Source organism: Pristis pectinata, chromosome 6, assembly GCF_009764475.1.
Source record: "Pristis pectinata isolate sPriPec2 chromosome 6, sPriPec2.1.pri, whole genome shotgun sequence".
NCBI lineage: Eukaryota > Metazoa > Chordata > Chondrichthyes > Rhinopristiformes > Pristidae > Pristis > Pristis pectinata.
In genome coordinates this window covers 1,856,762-1,876,578 of record NC_067410.1, presented here as the reverse complement: position 1 = coordinate 1,876,578, position 19,817 = coordinate 1,856,762, and the positions used below count along the sequence as shown (strand labels likewise).

General features: G+C 44.2%; 1 protein-coding gene across 1 annotated transcript in view; it reads right to left on the bottom strand.

Moving 5' to 3' along the window:
- The window catches only part of lsm3 (LSM3 homolog, U6 small nuclear RNA and mRNA degradation associated), a 40,934-nt gene that overhangs the window by 5,858 nt on the left and 15,259 nt on the right, over positions 1 to 19,817 (bottom strand). Inside the window, exon 2 of the mRNA XM_052017478.1 lies at positions 4,473 to 4,583. Within this exon, the coding sequence (XP_051873438.1) occupies positions 4,473 to 4,583 (111 nt within the window). The remainder of the gene's footprint in view (positions 1 to 4,472; positions 4,584 to 19,817) is intronic.

Sequence of the window (19,817 nt, the reverse complement as noted above, 5' to 3'; positions counted from 1 at the left end):
CATCAGATATTGTTGAGCGCATTAAGAACTGTGACGCTGGGATGTCCGTGTGTCTATCCTGCCAACAGATTTGAAGGATTTTAGAGAGGCAATGGAGGTGGTGCCTCTCCAGTGCTTTGAGATACCTGCTGTAAGTTAGCCATGTCTTTGAAGCATACAGGAAGATGGGGATCACTGCTGCTCTGTAGACCAACACTTGGTGGCAGGTATAATGTTCAAACACTTCTTCATTTGGCCAAAAGCAGTGCTGGCACGTTGGAGGCAGTTAAAGATTTCGTCATCGCAATCCCCTTGCTGACAGGTGACTTCCAGGGTATGAAGTGATGCATCTCAAGTAGGGTTTCATCATGGACCTTGATTGTTTTGGGTGGAGGCGCACAACACTGTGGTGAGGGCAGGGCTTATCCTTTTGCAAGCTTCGGTGAAGGAATCAATGATGACTTGGAGCTCGGCATCCAAGTGTGCATATAACCAAGAGTAGTGCAGAACAAAGGGAGACCACATGTTCCTTTAGGTCTGTGCCAGCTCTCTGAAAAAATCTATCTAATTAGTCTCTCGCACCCTGTCCTGCAATATTAACCAAGTATTTTAACCAGCTCCCTTATGATGGTTACTAACCAGCCTGCTCAGACAGTGCTCTAGAATACAACTCACTATGAAAAAATATTCCTTCATGTCACCAGTGATTTTCTTATAACTATTTTTTTTTAAAACACGACTTAAGGACAACTTGCTTCCATTACAGTTCTGTGGGTGCTGTCTGTCCTATGCAGGATCCACAAGACTCTGCCGTGGGTGAGACAGGTGGAGCTCGACAGCGTGGGTGATTCCCAACCTTACTGACAATGGGAACTTTCTCGTTTACTATCTCCATTTTCAGCATCTCCATTGAGTCATTCCATACTGAATTCCCATCTGTTGCCCTCCAAAAACTTAACCTCACCCAAAGCCCCTTGTTGAGCAGGACCATGATTTTAAAATTCTTATCCTTGTTTACAAGTCCCTTCATGTTCTTCTTGCTCAGTACCTCCATAACTTCCTCCAGTGCTACAACCCATCAATATGCATTCCTCCAACTTGGTCTCTTAAGCACACCCAATCTGAATCCTGCCAACACTCAGCCTCCAAGGCCCTGAACTCTAATCCTCACCTCCCCCAGTCCACCATCTCCCCCTGTCCACTCCTTTAAGATGCTCCTTCAAACACTCTTGACCAAGCTTTTGGCCATCTGCCCTAATACCTCCTTGTGATTCTGTCAAATTTTATTTGACAAAAGTTTCACTGCGTATGTAGAACATTTTGATTTGTTTAAAGGATTTATATAAACGCGTTATTATTGTAAATGTTATTAACCTTCATTGCTCCGAGGAGAACAATCTCAGCTTCTGCAAGTCCCTTTTCCCTGGGACCATTCTCCTCTGTACACTGAAGGCTTTAACATACCAGTCTGCACACAACAGTGAGGCTACTTATTCTTAAGAGATAACCCGGGGGCTAATCAGGGTGTGTCTGACACAGAAACTCCAGGCCTCAGGTGCTACTGGACCTGCTTTATTTTTAATTCCTGGGTTCTATTAAAATTGCCTTATTCAAATCTCTGCAATCTTCTGTCACCTGACTAGATCAAGGTTTTGCCTAAGGCCATGTCACAAGTGGCAATGTTAACCTATCTTGACACAAGCCCTGTAGGAACATTTTTAGGCTTAAACATTAAAAAAACAAAGCATCAATTATACATGCTCTGGATGTCCATAACCCTGGCAAGGACTGTGTTACTACCAAGCCTGTATCATTCAAAGATAGTGGGGGGAGAGAGAGTGTGAGAGAGGCAGGGACCAATACATCACTTGGTGACAGACAACTCAGAACAGTAGGCAAGAGGTTCTCTTTGGAGAGTCCTGATAAATTGAAGAGAACTTGAAAGGGTCATAACCTCTGCATTACTACCTGAGCCACAAACATAAGAAGCAGCAAACTTGGGAGTAGAACAGATACACAAGAGACTGCAGAGGCTAGGACCTGGAGCAAAAAACTGCTGGAGGAACTCAATGGGTCAGGCAGCATCCATGGAAGCAAAGGGATGGTTGGTGTTTTGGGTCAAGACCCTGCATCACGGCTAGTCAGGACGACTGACCAGTTCTGCTGCAAGGTTATCCATCAGTAATATCAGTTCAGTTGTTCTCTCTCCACAGATACTGCCTAATCTGCAGGACATGTCCAACATCCTCCTTTTGGTTTCAGTTCTCAACAAGAGCTCTGACCCATTTTTAATAGTTTTACATGTCCGTTTCTCAGTTTTCCTTCTCGCCAATTGCCACTGTCAATCTAATTACCAGACAGCTCTGCAAACTGAGCAGCCCTGGCCTCACTAATTCCCTTTGTCCTATTCACACCCTTTCTGCAACTTAAAACTCACATTATCCTCTTTCCCAGTTCCGATGAAAGGTCTTCAACCTGATTCTTTCTATAGATGACTTGCTGAGTTTTTCCAGCATGTTATGTTTTTATTAAGGATCAACTCAGTGGGTCAGGCAGCATCTATGGAGGGAAATAGACAGTTGAAGTTTCAGGTTGAGACGCTTCAAGGGCCCTGCTGACCTGCTGAATTCCTCCAGCATTTCGTGTGTTGCTCAAGATTTCCAGCATCTGCAGTCTTTGTGTCTCCTTTTTATTAGGGATGACAGGTTTGTGTCCCGAGAAGACATTCACAACCTGATTGTCATAGAAGGCCAAACTGCTATACCAAGACCTGAACACACATTCTCAGGATTATTAGTTCAGATATCAACCACCAAACTATGGGCTGGTGCAAGAGGAAAGACAATACATATTCAGCTTATGCAGTGAGAAGAGAATGCTGGAAAAGCTCAGAGGGCCAGATAGCATCTATGGAGAGTTTAGCATTACTGGTCAAAGACCCTGGTGCCAGACCTGCTGAGTGCTTCCAGCATTTTCTTGTTTTGCTTCAGTCACCCCTGGAACCAATCTGGAGACTCTTCATTGCCCTCCTAAGGCAACTGTATCCTATTTTCAGTAAGAGACCAAAACTGTGCACAATATTCCAGGTGTGGTCTCACCAGGCTTTGGTGTAAGACATCTTTGCTCCTGTATTCAAACCCTCTTATATTAAACATCAACAGTCCATTTATTCTCAACTTCATGTTCTATTCCTTCCATGGTCTCAAGAAGCGGTGCCTCAAGAAGGCAGCATCCATCACTAAGGACCCTCACCATCTGGGGCGTGCCCTCTTCTCATTACTACTATCGGGGAGGTGGTGCAGGAGCCTGAAGACCCACACTCAACGATTCAGGAACAGCTTCTTCCCCTCCGCCATCAGATTTCTGAACGGTTCATGATCGCTACCACGTTATTCCTTTTTTTTGTCACTATTTATGTAATTTATAGTAATAATGTCTTTGCACTGTACTGCTGCCACAAAACAAATTTCATGTCATAAGTCATGATAATAAATCCAATTCTGATTTGCCTTCTTGCATGTTAGTTTTTAGCGATCCAAGTACAAGCACTCCTCTTGAACATCCTTTTCCAACTTCTCACCATTCAGAAATTACTCAACTGTTCTGAATTGTCTAACAAAATAGATGATCCCACATTTTTCTCCACAATATTTTGCACCTGTCATGTTCTCAATCAGCTTGTCCATATTGGTAAATTGGTTTATTATTGTCACATGTACCGAGGCACAGTGAAAAACTTGTCTTGCATACCGTTCATACAGATCATTTCATTACAAAGTGCATTGAGGTAGTACAAGAGAAAACAATAACAGAATGCAGAATAAAGCGTCACAGTTACAGAGAAAGTGCAGTGCAGGCAGACAATAAGGTCATAACAAGGTAGATTGTGAGGTCAAGAGTCCACCTTATCGTACTAGGGGACCATTCAATAGTCTTATAACAGTGGGCTAGAAGCTGTCCTTGAGCCTGGTGGTACGTGCTTTCAGGCTTTTGTATATTCTGCCTGATGGGAGTGGGGAAAAGAGAGAATGTCTGGGGTAGGTAGGGTCTTTGATTACCGACGCAGTGGGAAGTGTAGACCGAGTCCATAGAGGGGAGGCTGGTTTCCGTGATGTGCTGAACTGTGTCCACAACTCTCTGCAGTTTCTTGCGGTCCCGGGCAGAGCAGTTGTCATACTAAGCCACGATGCATCTGGATAGGATGCTTTCTATGGTGCATCGATAAAAATACTGAATTCCCTTAGCCTCCTGAGGAAGTAGAGGCGACCTTATCCCCTTAAAACTTCTTTCCATCCTCCTCCCTACTCACAATCCCATCCAGCTTAATGTCATCAGCAACTTGGAAATATGACATTTTGACTCAACCACATCACCAATAGAGAATGTGAATATCTGGGTCACAAGCACCAATCCCTGCTGTACCCCTGTACCCCACTAGTCACAGGCCGTTTGTTTGTTCCCGTAACATTGCAATAATTCAACTGGTTACCCACGTGTAGTCTGCCGCGAAGCTCTCGATCATTCCTCATCTTTACATAAATCCGTTCATCCAGACTAAGTCTGATCAAGTCAAGAGGCTCCTCAACGGTGTTGGTAGTTTGGGGCTAAGGTGAAAGGAGCAGAAAACAGAATCTTATCACAAACATGTGATTTGACATTTTGCTACAGGAATGTCACAAGGGTTTCATTAAAGCATTTCATGGCAAGATAGATTAGGCATATGATAATGCATTGAAGCAACCACCCACTTTTACAAAGTGCCCATAAAACTTCCCAAAGTAGTGTAAAACTTACGACAGACGTCCAAGACGCGAGGTACAAGGTACATATTAATAGAAATAGTTCAGGGAGAGACTTTCAGAGTTTAGGGTCTAGGCAGCTGTAAGTCTCTCCCTGAACTATGGAGAAATGAAGGAAACAGAGGATGGACAAGGGGCCAGAGCTGGAAGGGCACAGAGTTCCCAGGGTGTTGTGGGCCTGGGCAATGGGAGGATTACAACAAAATCAGAATGTTTAAATCAAAATGCAGGCAGACCAGAAGCCAACATAGGTCAGCAAGCACAGGGTGAGAGATGGATGCTGTGGGGTAGGATTCTAGTCACAGAGTTTTGGACGAGCTACATCTCGTGATGCATGGGTGGGCTGCCAGATGAGAATGGGGGGAATAAAGACATAGATCAGGGTCTTGGAGCAGGAAACATTACAGAAGTGGAATGATATGGTGTTTACAAGAAGATGTACAGTTGGAAGCATGATGTTTAGGACAGGAGAAATAGGGAAAACAGGTTCCTGACATGGAACACAAAACAGCGAGAACACTAACAGTCTAACTCAACTCGAATTTGGAACTCAGTACCAGAGCGGGCTACTTAAACCTCTGAAATTCAGTTTGTATCCACCATATTACCCAGCTTAATATAAAAACTTAGGGAACACAATCCCAGTTATAAAAATGTTCTCTTGTAAGTTAAGCCTGGGAGTTCAGGCATCACCCTGGTAAATCTTCGAGGGTATGAGCTAGGAGAGGTTGGACAAACTTGGATTGTTTTCTCTGCAGTGTCGAGGGGAGACCTGATAGAAGTTTATAAAATTATGAGAGGCATAGATAGGATAGATAGTATTTTTCCAAAGGTAGAAATATCAAATATTAGAGGGCACAGTTTCAGGTTGGGGGGGATGTTTAAAGATTTACGGGGCAAGTTTTTTTTAAGAAACAGAGTCGTAGGTGCCTGGTATATGCTAGCAGGGGAGATGGTGGAAGCAGACATGATAGCAATGTTTAAGAGGCATTTAGACAGGCACGAGAACAGGTAGGGGATGGAAGGATATAGATCACGTGCAAGCAGATGGGATTAGTTTGGGTTAGCATCATGGTCAGCACAGACATGGTGGGCTGAAGGGCTTGTTTCTGTGCTGTACTGTTCTATGTTCTAACTATGTTGCATTCCTTTCAAGGCCAGTACATCCTTCCAAATCTTAGATGTCCAGGACTCCTTCCAGTGGGGTCTAACTAGGGCTGTGCGTCTCTGGAGCATAATGTCTACTCGATGTACTCCAGTTCTCTAGATATAAAGGTCACTCAATCAGACTTTGATTATTTTCTACACCTGCCTGCCTCAGTTTAACATACGTGGATCTCCAAGTCTCTTTGGGATTTTCCCATTCCCAGCTTTCCCAGTTAGAAACCAGTTATCCCATCCTCCTAATAATCTATAAACACAATTTAAAATGCACGGCAGTGTGGCATAGCTAGAAGAACTGTTGCCACACAGCTCCAGAGACCCATGTTTGATCCTGACCTCGGTTGCTGTGTGTATGGAGTTTGCATGCTCTCTGTGACTGCGTAGATTTCCCCCAGGGGCTCCAGTTTCCTCCTACATCCCAAAGATATGCGGGTTGGTAGGTTAATTGGCTGCTGTAAATTGCCCCTAGTGTGTAAGTGAGTGATAGAAGTTGGGGGGAGTTAATGGGAATGTTGGGGTGAATGAATTAAGTTAGGGTAGGATTAACATAAAAATAAGTGCTTGATGGTCAGCGCAGCTCAGTGGGTCAGGTATCTTTCTGCCCCAATCCAGATCCTTACACCCCCAATGGTCGCTCCTGCCCGGTTTCAGTCCCCGCCCACGATCACTAGCCTCTCTCTCGCTATTTGGTCTATTTCCTAAATTGCCTTCATTTCCATGGGCTTTAACTTCATGAAACAGTCTTATGAGGGATTATAATCAAATATCATCTGGAAGTCCATATTATTAACATCCACAGATGTTGCCCTGTCCACTATTTTCATCATCTCAGAGTTCAGATCAGCTTCATCAGACTTTGCCTGCCAGGTCTCTCTCATCAACTAGAAATGTTCAAGGTAGTCAGTTACCCTTTCCTTAACTATGGATTCTTGGAATTTCCCAACAGCAGGTGTGATGTTAACTGGTCTACAATTCCCTGGCTTCTCTCCCTCACCTTAAATTACAGAGTGACACGTGCAGGTTCCTAGCCTACCGTAACATTTCCCCAGTCGAGGGAGCTTTGAAACAGAGTTGGGGAATCTGCAATGTTCACAAGTTCCTTTAAACCCTGGGCTGGGTCCGTCCATCATCCTTTACCGTCATTATTTTCTTCTTGATTGTTGCTGTGCATACATTAATTTTTGACCTGTCCCTGATTCAGTTTTCCTGGTAAGTCCTATTACCCTACTGTAGATACCAGTGCAAGGTAATCATTTACCACGTCACTATCACATGTTTTTGAAGGACTGTTTTGTTCCTGTTCACCCTCCCCTTCCTATTATTATTGTTGGTTGATCTGAACATCACTTGCAAGCTTCTTTACATATTTCCTTACAGATCTCTTACTGTTCTGGTCTTTCTATCACTCCCATTCATTGAGATCTTTTCAAGCTTTTAACATTTCTGTAGTCCTTTTTTAGTTTTACATTGCTCCTTGTCATCCAAGGTTTTTCTGGCAATTAGAACTTTCCTCTTTATGGATATAAACTGGTTCTGCATCAAAGTATGTTATTTTTATTATGCTCCACTGTGCTGGTACCATTAATGGATTTACCAAGTTTACTGTGGAAAGACTTTGTATATTGTATGGATGCCACCTTTATCAAACCTAGACACTTAGTAACAGTTTTCCATTTCTCCTTTTCAAACACGACATTAAATTCATCATATAATGATTGCTATTCAATAAATGCTTACAAACTGTTATGTTGCTAAGCATACAGCTTGTTAGTCATAGAGCACTACAGCAGAGAAACACACCCTTCGGGCCCATCTAGCCCATGCCGGTCTGGTGTTCTGCCTCATCCCATCTACCTGCACCCAGACCATGTCCCTCCAAACACCTCCCATCCATGCACCTATCCAAACTTCTCTTAAATGTTACAAATGAACCCGCATCCACCACTTCCGCTGGCAGGTCGCTCCACACTCGCACCACCCTCTGAGTGAAGTAGTTCCCCCTCAGATTCCCCTTAAATAGTTCACCTTCCACCCTAAACCCATGTCCTCTAGTTGTAGTCTCACCCAACCTGAGGGGAAAAAGCCTGCATACATTCACCCTATCTACATCCCTCATAATTTTGTATACTCCTCTAACATCTCCCGTCATTCTCCTGTGCTCCAGGAATAAAGTCCTAACCTATTCAACCTTTCCCTGTAACTCAGATCCTCAAGTCCTGGCAACATCTGTGTAAATTTTCTCTGCGCTCTTTCAAGCTTATTGATATTTTTCCTGTAGGTAGGTGACCGGAACTGCACACAATACTCCAAATTCAGCCTCACCAACATCTTGTACAACTTCAACATAACATCCCAACTCCTATACTCAATGCCCTGATTTATGAAGGCCAATGTGCCAAAAGCTCTCTTTATGACCCTATCTACTGGCGATGCCACTTTCAAGGAACTATGGATCTGTATTCCCAGGTCCCTTTGTTCTACCGCACACCTCAGAGCCCTACCATTCACTGTGTAAGTCTTACCCTGGTTTGTCCTCCCAAAGTGCATCACCTCACACTTGTCTGCATTAAATTCCATCTGCCATGTTTCAGCCCATTTTCCCAGCTGGCCCAGATCACTTTGCAAGCTTTGACAGCCTTCCTCGCTGTCCATTACGCCCCCAATCTTGGTGTCATCTGCAAATTTGCTGATCCAGTTTACCACATTATCTAAATCATTAATATAGATGATAAACAACAACGGGCCCAGCACCGATCCCTGCGGCACACCACTAGTCACAGGCCTCCAGTCAGAGAGAGAACCATCTACTACCACTCTCTGGCTTCTCCCGCTAAGCCAATTCATCCTGAATGCCAAGCGACTTAACATTCTGGACGAGCCTCCCATGAGGGACTTTGTCAAAGGCCTTGCTAAAGTCTATGTAGGTAACATCCACTGCCTTCGCTTCATCAACCTTCCTGGTAACCTCCTCAAAAAACTCTATTAGATTGGTTAGACATGACCTGTCATGCACAAAGCCATGTTGACTATCCCTAATCAGGTCCTATCTATCCAAATACTTGATATATCCTGTCCCTCAGAATACCTTCCAATAACTTACCCACAGCTGATGTCAGGCTCACCAGCCAATAATTTCCTGGCTTATCCTTAAAGCCTTTCTTAAACAACGGAACATTACCTATCCTTCAGTTCTCTGGCACCTCACCCGTAGCTAAGGACGTTTTAAATATCTCTGCCAGGGCCCCTGCAATTTTTGCACTAGCCTCCCACAAGGTCCGAGGGGACAGCTCGTCTGGCCTGGGGATTTATCCACCCTAATTCACCTCAAGACAGCAAACACCTCCTTTTCCGTAATATAGATATGGTCCATGACCTGACGACTCTTTTTTCTCAGTTCTATAGTCACTGTGTCTGTCTCCTGAGTAAACACAGATGCAAAAAATCCATTTAAAATCTCCCCATCTCTCTAAGCTCCACACATAGATGACTATGCTGATCTTCAAGAGGACCAATTTTGTCTCTTGCCATCCTTGCCCTTAATGTAGCTATAGAAACCCTTTGGATTCTTTCACCTTGTCTGTCAGAGCAACCTCATGTCCTCTTTCAGCCCTCCTGATTTCTCTCTGAAGTGTTCGCTTGCACTTCTTATACTCCTCAAGCACCTCAATTGATCCTAACTGCCTATACCTGATATGCACCACCTTTTTCTTCACCAGGGCCTCAACATCCCTCGATAACCAAGGTTCCCTAAACCTATTAGCCTTGCTTTTTATCCTAACAGGAACATACAGATTCTGTACTCTCAATATTTCACTCTTGAAGGCCTCCTACTTACCAAGCACCTCTTTGCAGGAAAACAGCCTATCCCAATCCACGCCTGCCAGATCCCTTCTGAGGCCATCGAAATTGGCCTTTCTCCAGATCATAATCTTAACCCAAGGACCAGTCCTGTCCTTTTCCATAATTATCTTGAAACTAATGGAATTATGATCACTAGATCCAAAGTGTTCCCCTACACTCACTTCTGTCACCTGCCCCGTCTCATTCCCTAAGGGGAGATCCAGTATCACATTCTCTCTAGTTGGGATCTCTGAAAAGGCTTACTCCTATGACATCTCCCCTCACGAGCCTGATTGAATTCTTTGAGGATGTGACAAAGCACACTGATGAAGGTAGAGCAGTGGATGTGGTGTACATGGATTTTACTAAGGCGTTTGATAAGGTTCTTCATGGAAGGCTTATTCAGAAAGTCAGGAATCATGGGATCCAGGGAAACTTGGCTGTGTGGATTCAGAATTGGCTCACCCATAGAAGACAGAGGGTGGTGGTAGATGGAGTGTATTCTGCCTGGATTTGGAGTTGGGATTTCTGGTCGCCTGGAGGTCGGTGACCAGTGGTGTTCTGCAAGGATCTGTTCTGGGGCCCCTACTCTATGTGATTTTTATAAAAGGGTGGGTTAGTAAGTTTGCTGATGATACAAAGGTTGGTGGTGTTGTGGATAGTGTAGAAGGTTGCTGTAGGTTACAACAGGATATTGATAGAATGCAGAGCTGGGCTGAGAAGTGGCAGATGGAGTTCAACCTAGAAAAGTGTGAAGTGATACACTTTGGGGGATCGAATTTGAAGGCAGAATTCAAGGTTAATTGCAGGACTCTTTGCGGTGTGGAGGAACAGAGGGATCTTGGGGTCCACGTCCATAGATCCCTCAAGGTTGCCACGCAGGTCGATAGTGTTATTAAGAAGGTGTATGGAGTGTTGGCCTTCATTAGTCAGGGTATTGAGTTCAAGAGCTGCGAGGTGATGTTGCAGCTCTATAGGATTCTGGTCAGACCACACTTGGAGTATTGTGTTCAGTTCTGGTCGCCTCATTATAGAAAGGATGTGGAAGCTTTGGAGAGGGTGCAGAGGAGATTTACCAGAATGTTACCTGGATTCGAGAGCATGTCTTATGAGGATAGGTTGAGCAAACTAGGGCTTTTCTCTTTGGAGAGGAGGAGGATGAGAGGTGACATGATAGAGGTGTACAAGATGATAAGAGGCATAGACCGAGTGGACAGTCAGAGACTTTTTCCCAGGGCAACAATGGCTAACACGAGGGGACATAATTTTAAGGTGACTGGAGGAAGGTATAAGGGGGATGTCAGGGGTAAGCCTGTTTTTTTTTACAGAGAGTGGTGGGTGCATGGAACACACTGCCTGCAGAGGTTGTGGGGCAGATACATTAGGGACATTTAAGAGACTCTTAGATAGACACATGAATGATAGAAAAATAGGGGGCTATGTGGGAGGGAAAGGTTAGATAGATCTCAGAGCAGGATAAAATGTCGGCACAACATTGTGGGCCGAAGAGCCTGTACTGTGCTGTAGTGATCTATGTTCTATTGATCAAGGAAACTTTCCTGAACACATTTGACAAACTCAATCCCAACCAGTCCTTTAACAGTATGGGAGTCCCAGTCAATGTGGAAAGTTAAAATCACCTACTATCACAACTTTATATTTCCTGCAACTGTCTGCTATCTCTCCACAAATTTGTTCCTCTAAATCCCGCTGACTATCAGAAGGTCTATAATATAGTCCCATTAACATGGTTGTCCCTTTTTTATTCCTCAACTCCACCCAAACTGCCTCAGTAGTCGAGCCCTCCGAGCACTGCCGTGACATTTTCCCTGATGAGTAATGCCACCCCTCCCCCTTGATCGTGTCTAAAACAACGGAACCCCGGAAAATTGAACTGCCAGACCTGCAACAAAGTCTCACTGATGGCTACAACATCATAATTCCATGTACGGATCCATGCTCTAAGTTCATCTGCCTCACCTACAATACTCCTTGCATTGAAATAGATGCAGCTCAGAACATTAGTCCCACCACGCTCAACCTTTCAGTTTCCATCTTTGCTTGTAGTCTTAACATCTACTTTCCCCACAGCCTCTCCACTTGTCCTGCCACTCTGGTTCCCACCCCCTCCCCCCAACTCCAGTTAACCCCGCGCACCCCCCCCCCACCATCACGCAGCACTAGCAAACTTTCCCGCAACGATATTGGTCCGCCACCAGTTCAGGTGCAAACTGTCCCATTTGTACAGGTCCCACCTGCCCTGGAAGAGAGCCCAATGATCTGAAGCCCTCTCTCCTGCACCATCTGCTGAGCCACGTTAAACTGCACTATCTTCCTATTTCTTGTCTCACTAGCATGTGGCACAGGTAGCAAGCTTGAGATCACCACCCTGGAGGTCCTGTCTTTTAACTTAGCACCTAATTCCCTGAATTCACTTTGCAGGACCTTGTCACTTTTCCTGCCTATGTCATTGGTACCAACATGTACCACGACCTCTGGCTGCTCACCCTCCTCCTTAAGAATGCTATGGACTCGATCCAAGACATCTCTGACCCTGACACCTGGGAGGCAACATACCATCTGAGAGTCTTGTTCTCATCCACAGAACCTCCTGTCTGCTCCCCTAACCGATGAATCCCCTATCACTACCACTTGCCTCTTCCACCCACTCCCCCCCTTCCCTTCTGAGCCATAGAGCCAGACAGTGTCCGAGACCTGACTGCTACGGCTTTCCCCAGTAGATCGTCCCCTCCAACAGCATCTAAAACAATACACTTGTTATTGAGGGGTATGGCCACAGGGCTACCCTGCACTGACTGCCTATTCCCTTTCTCTCTCCTGACAGTCACCCAAATACCTGCCACCTGCAAATTAGGTGTGACTGCTTCCCTGTAACCCCTGTCCTTTTACTCAGCACTAATTCTCATGTGGCCTGTTCCTTTGCTGGTTCTCGGCCACAATGCTGTAAAATAATCTTGTACATACTCCAGAAGTGCCCTAGCTTTTAGACTCATTTATCCCATCGGGTACCATCAGGTAGAAGATACAGGAGCCTGAGGGCACGTACCACCAAACTCAAGGACAGCTTCTATCCCACTGTGATAAGACCATTGAATGGTTGCCTTATATAATGAGATGGACTATGACCTCACGATCTGCCTTGTTGTGACCTTGCACCTTATTGCACTGCACTTTCTCTGTAACTGTGACACTTTACTCTGTACTGTTACTGTTTTTACCTGTACTACATCAATGCACTCTGTACTAACTCGATGTATCTGCACTGTGTAATGAATTGACCTGTACGATCGGTATGCAAGACAAGTTTTTCACTGTACCTCGGTACAACTGACAATAATAAACCAATACCAATCCAAATGCAAGTTCTTTTCCCCCCATCTTTCCTTGGTAAACTTATTTCTCAGTCCTGGTGTCCTCCAGCTATCATCTGTGCCTCTGTACTGGCTACCACTTCACGCCTTCAAAATTAAAATGGCCAGATAAGGGAATGGAATCAGTGCCTAAGAATGCAGAGCTTGTGGCCAGATGGGGACAGGGCAGGAGGTGGAGAAAGTTTAATGACAACAGTTTTGGTCATTGCAGTTTTAAAATTTGAAGAAATTGTGGCTCCTCCAAGACTTGAGATGGGACAAGAAATCTGACAATACAGAGGATTGGAGGGATTGAGAGAAATGATAGCAAAGTAGTGCTGAAGCCAGGATACATCAGATCTTGTGTGAATTAAGAAAGATGCACCAGAGATGTATCACACAAAATTAAAACAATCCAGCTTATGTACAATTTCCCATGCCAACATGTTAAATATTTGGATAAATGGTGACCAAGACGGATGAAAATTAGATTTGTTGCAGATATTTAAATAAAAATATTTACTGTAGAAGTGTACTTTTTCTACATCAGAACATAAAACAACTCATTTGTAGAAGTATGGTTATTCCAAGTTTTTATTTTACCCTATCGACTTGGTGGGACAGTTCAGGTCCCATGTAACTCAATATGATTGCCTGATTCAAGTTGGTTCAGAAATTAATGAATCAAATGGTTTATTCAGTAATCAAATAAAAAAAACACATCTGGAATTACGTCTCAAATAAAATCCCAGAATGGCTGGCATCTTAAAACTGATCCCACACTCTCTCGGTAGGCAAAAATATCATTAACAATGAAGGGATATATTTAATAACCTCATAAGATGCTTGAGGTTAAAGCCTTTCTTGACAGATTGTTCAAAAGTAAGAGCGAGCCAGAAGAGGATGGGAAGGGCAGAATAAGGCTGCAGGTTTGATCTACATTCAGAGTTTGCCAATTGCAGTTTGGTGGATAGCAAGGGTAACGTACAATGACGATGGCTCTCGATACCTGCGTGACCCTTCCCTGATAGCGTGTGGCTATTCCACAAGGGCAGTAAGAGTCTTGGACAAAATTCCATTCCTTCCGTATCCCACCCTCCAAGTCAACAGCCCAACAAATCCAAGGTGAACAAATGAAGAGGTGAAGTTTGACTAGAAGGCCAAAGACTGGTGAGAAGTCACAGGACCTGCAGGGGACAAGGTTGGGATGGTGGGGGGGTTGTGGGTGGTGGAAGTGTTGAGTGAAGAGGGAACAAAAGGCAAGACAGAAGACTAGTAGGCTGGCTTTATTCTCACTGGAGTACGGGAGGCTGAGGGGTGACCAATAGAGATTTACACAATTATAAACGGACATAGACAGGATAGATAGTCAGACATTTAAAGGATACCCCAAGGGCAGGTTTTTCCACTCAGAGGGCAGCAATTATCTGGAATGAACTACCTGAGGACGTAGCAAAAGTAGACAGAATTACAACTTTTGACAGGTACTTGGATCAGAAAGGTAAATTGGTAATTGGTTGATTGACACATGTAAAGAGGTACAGTGAAAACTTTGTTTTGCATGCCATCCATACAGATCATTTACATCAGTGCATTGAGGTAGGACAAGGGAAAACAACAGAATGCAGAATTAAATGTCACAGTTACAGAAAAAGTGCAGAACAGGCAGACAATAAGGTGCAAGGTCTTAACGAGGTAGATTGTGAGATCAAGAGTCCATTTTATCGTACTAGGGGACCATTCAATAGTTTTACGACAGCTGGATAAAAGCTGTCCTTGAGCCTGGTGGCACGTGATACAGTCCTAAAGCAGGCAAATGGGATTAGCGAAGATGGGCATCATGGTCGCCATGGATGAGGCAAGGGCCCATTTCTGTGGTGTATGATTCTATAAGAAGACCTCATTGACGTCAAGCTACATCACTGGCCCTTATCCCACTTGAAAAACAATAGATTACTTGTAGGAGATGTCACTGAGATAATTAGTCAGACTTTGCTTACCAATTGCCCTATCCATAATTTCACACACCTAGCAATGTCATTTGGTAAACTGCTTTGTTCTAATAGGGGCAAAAGCCCCACCTAAGCCTTCCTTCATATTGACAGATATCCTCAGATTTGCAATGGCTACACTACGGTCCAGGATCTCTCTGGAGTCTCACAGAAACGATGAAATGGCTTCTCTTCCTACTGACATTGTAAGGCTACTGCTTCCAATTTACGTACATTACTGTTGGTCAACTCCCGGAGCTTGAGACTTTGTGATGAACTGCCTTATAAATGTAGACAATATGTAGTTTCAGGATCTCCTGTGTCTGTAACCTGTTGTTGTAACATTTGAGTGTATGGCACCATCTAGTGGAAACATTTAAAAACTATAATCCAAATACAATATCTGGATATTTACTATAGTGCATTGCAAAACCCATTTACAGATTACCTCTAGTCACTTCAATTGATGTGGTGTCACGACACAAAAACCAGTCAATACCATTACTGCCCAGGAAGTGCTATATTTAGAAATGACCTCTCTTCCTGATCAATTTGATTCTTGGTAACTGGATGCCACTGCAAATACAAAGGAAATTAATACTCTGCGGGATCCGTCACACGACACAGCTTCTCGTAATAGAACAGGCACCATCTGCAATGTTTAATAATTGAAAGTCACCTGCACTACACTTGAGAAGCGATTGGCATGCAGTCCTGGAGGATGATGACGCAACAGAACCTTCTCACTGACTTGGTAATCTTCCATACTCCAGATACACTATTAAGTCATGTCTCAGACATCAGCTGAAACCATTGCCTTTTTTCCCCCCATTTCAAGACCGGGACTAAGAATTATAGCCATTTACTCTGTTCATTAATGCTGAGGTCCTAATTTGTCTTTAATAAATATCCTTTGTAACGGATAATGATTAGACCAAGGAAGTTACAAGTGTCTCCAGCACTCCTTCAGACTTTTCCCCCCATCAACATTTCACAAAGCTGCTCTGCATATATAATTAAAAGAAATTTGCTATAGTGTTGTCTAGAAAGTCTGGAATTAATTATTTGTATTTGCACAGCATCTTTAACATTGGAAAACATCCCACTGCACTTCAGACGAGTTTGAGCAACCAATATTCAACACTGGGAAAGAAAAAAGGGATAGTTGGATAGATGACCAAAGCTTGGTCAGAGATAGGGCCTTATTACATTGTAAGTGAGTTGGATGACAAGAGGTTAGAGGGATATGGGTCAAGTGCTGGGAAATGGGATTAGTTTAAACATACATCTTGGTCGGCATGGACACGTGGGCTGAAGGGCCTTTTTCCGTGCTGCACAACTCTACGACAGGATGAGAGGTTTGTGAGGGAATTCCAGAGTGTAGTGCCTCTGCAGTTGAAGGCATGGCTTTCACATTGGGGGTAAGTAAAATACTGAGGACAGAAGAGACCGCAGATGCTGGAATCCTGAACAAAAAACAGAATGTTGGAAGAACTCAGCAGGTCAGGCAGCATCCATGAAGGCATAAAGTGTGTCAAAGTTTCCTGACAAGACCCTGCATTAGGACCAAGAGGAAAGATAGCCAGTATATAGCAATACAAGGTGGGGGTGGGAGGTGGAGGGAGGGTGGTAGGTGATAGGTGGAACCAGATGGGGAGGGGATGATAGGCAGATGGAACCAGGTGGGGGCAGGGGATGGAAGAGATGAACAAAGAAAGAAGAAAACTAGGGGATAGGCAAGTGTGTGAGGGACAGAGCGTGTGGGTTATCTAAAATTAGAAAATTGAATGTCATTATGGGAGTGGGAAGGAAAGTTGAAATGACATACAATCAGAAGCTCAAGATGGCTCTTGCAAATAGAGCACAGATGCTCCACAAAACGGTCACCTCGTCTACACTTGGTTTCACTAATGTAGAGGTGGCTTTATTGCCAGCATTGAACACAGAAGACCAGATACAGGTGAACCTCTACATCACCTGGAAGAGCTGATTAGGTCCCTGGCTGATGGTGAGGGATGATGTGAAGGGAGACCTCTTATGGTTGCAGGAGAATGTGCTAGGCAACAGGACGGGGTGGGTGGGAAGGGATGAGCAAACAGGGAGTCATGAAGAAAGGAGTGTGTGCAGAGAGGAGAGGGGAAGATGTGACTGATGGTGGGATCACGTGAGGACCAAGGGAATTCTATTGCTTTTTATTCCTCCTCCTTTCAGATTCTACTCAAGGGCTTCTGAAATGTCCTCCTCCTTCTGCAGACAGGGCTTCCCCTCTGCCATAGTTGATAGGGCCACCGAGTTCTTCCAACATTGTGGGTTTTTTTAATTAAAATCAGGGATGGTCAAGGTGTTAGAACTGCAGATAACTCAGAGGGTTATGGGTTGAAGGAATTTATGGAGATTTGGTGGGGGTAAGCAAGTGGTCAGACCATGGGGAGGTGCAAAAAACCTGAACAAAGATGAGAAATCAATGCACTACGTAGGAGTTATTGTGTCAACAAGTACAGGCCAAATTGATGAATAGGACTTGGTAAGAGGTAGGAAAATGGCCTCAGACAGAATAGGGAGAAAGAACCAGGGGTGTACTGGAATGCACAAATCTTGAGTTAACAAAGGTGTGGGTGAGGGTTTCAGCAGAGTTGGGCAATGTTACAGATGGGGAAATAGGCTGTGTTAATGACAGGATCTGAAGCTCACCCCAGGGTCAATCAAGCACAGCGTTATACAGCATGGAAACAGGCCCTTCAGCCCAACTCATCCATACCGATCAAGATGCCTACCCGAGCTAATCCCATTTGTCTGTGTTGGGCTCATATCCATCTACACCTTTCCTAACCATGTACCTGTCCAAAGGACTTTTAAACATTGTAATTGTATCCGCCTCTATAATTTCCTCTGGCAGCTCATTCCTTATACCCACCAGCCTGTGTGAAATACCTGGACCTCAGGTCCCCTTTACATCTTTCCAGGGCTCTCCTAGGCCCTACTATTTACTGTTCAAGTGCTGCCTGAGTTTAACTTACCAAAATACAACACTTTGCACTTGTCCAAGTTAAAGTCCATCTGCTATTCCTTGACCCATTTTCCCTGTTGATATAGATCCTGTTGTAATCTTCGATAACCTTCTTCACTGTCCACTATACCACAAATTTTCATCCACAAACTTACTAATCATGCTATCAGCTACATTCTCATCCAAATCATTAACATAGATGATAAACAACAATGAACCCAGCACATATCCCTGTGGCATACCACTGGTCATTGACCTCCAATCTGTAAAACAACACTCCACTACCACCAAGTCAGATTTGCATCCAATTGGCTAAGGTTGCTAACAATCTGGTCCTGTTTCAAATAGTTGCCAGGGTGAGGGATAGAATCTGTGGCTAGGAAAATGAGCTTGCAGCAAGGATTCAATCTTTCCAATATTGGGCTTCAGGAATTTTTGCTCATCTAGTCCTGAATATTAACAAGCAGACTGTCAACCGAAGGCATTCTACACATATGTGAGGAAGAGGATGACTAGGGTGAGGGTAGGACCGCTTAGGGATAAGGGGGGGGAAAATGTGTCTGGAGGTAGGGGAGGTCCTTAATGAATATTTTGCTTCAGTGTTCACCAGTGAGAGGGACTTAGACAAATGTGAGGTTAGCGTAGAACAGGCAAATGTGTTGGAGCGTGTCGAGGTTAAGAAAGCAAGAATATTGAAGCTTCTAAAAAGCATGAGGATAGATAAGTCCCTGGGGTCTGACAGGATATACCCCAGGTTACTATGGGAAGCAAAGGAAGAGATTGCTGGAACATTAACAATGATCTTTGAGTCCTTTCTGGCCACAGGAGTGGTACTGGAGGATTGGAGGATGGTAAATGTTTTTCCATTGCTCAAGAAAGGTAAAAGGAATAATCCTGGGAATTATAGACCAGTGAGTCTTACATCCGTGGTGGGCAAACTATTGGAGAGGATTCTTAGGGACAGGATTTATGAGCATTTGAAGAAGGATAGTCATATTAGGGACAGTCAACATGGCTTTGTGAAGGGCAGGTCGTGCCTCATGAGCTTAAGAGAGTTTTTTTTGAGGAAGTGACAAGACAAATTGATGAAGGTAGTGCAGTGGATGTGGTATATATGGATTTTAGCAAGGCGTTTGAGAAGGTTCCCCATGGTTGGCTCAGAAAGTCATGAGGTATGGGATCCATGGGAAATTGGCTGTGTGGATTCAAAACTAGCTTGCTCACAGAGGACAGAAGGTATTTGTAGGAGGGGAGTATTCAAACTGGAGGTCAGTAACAAGTGGTGTTCTGCAGGAATCTGTTCTGGGACCCCTGCTCTTTGTGATTTTTATAAATGATTTGGATGAGGAAGTGGAAGGAGGGTTGGGACGTTTATAGATGACACGAAGGCTGGTGGTGTAGTAGATAGTGAAGAAGGTTGTCGTAGGTTGCAACGGGATTTAGACAGGATGCAGAGCTGGGCAGAGAAGTGACAGATGGAGTTCAGTCCGGAGAAGTGTGAAGTGATACACTTTGGAAGAACGAATTTGAAGGCAGAGTGCATGGTTAATGGCAGGATTCTTAGCAGTGTGGAGGAACAGAGAGATCTTGGGATCCAAGTACATAGATCCCTCAAAGTCGCCTCACAAGTGGATAGGGTGGTTAAGAAGACATATGGTGTGCTGGC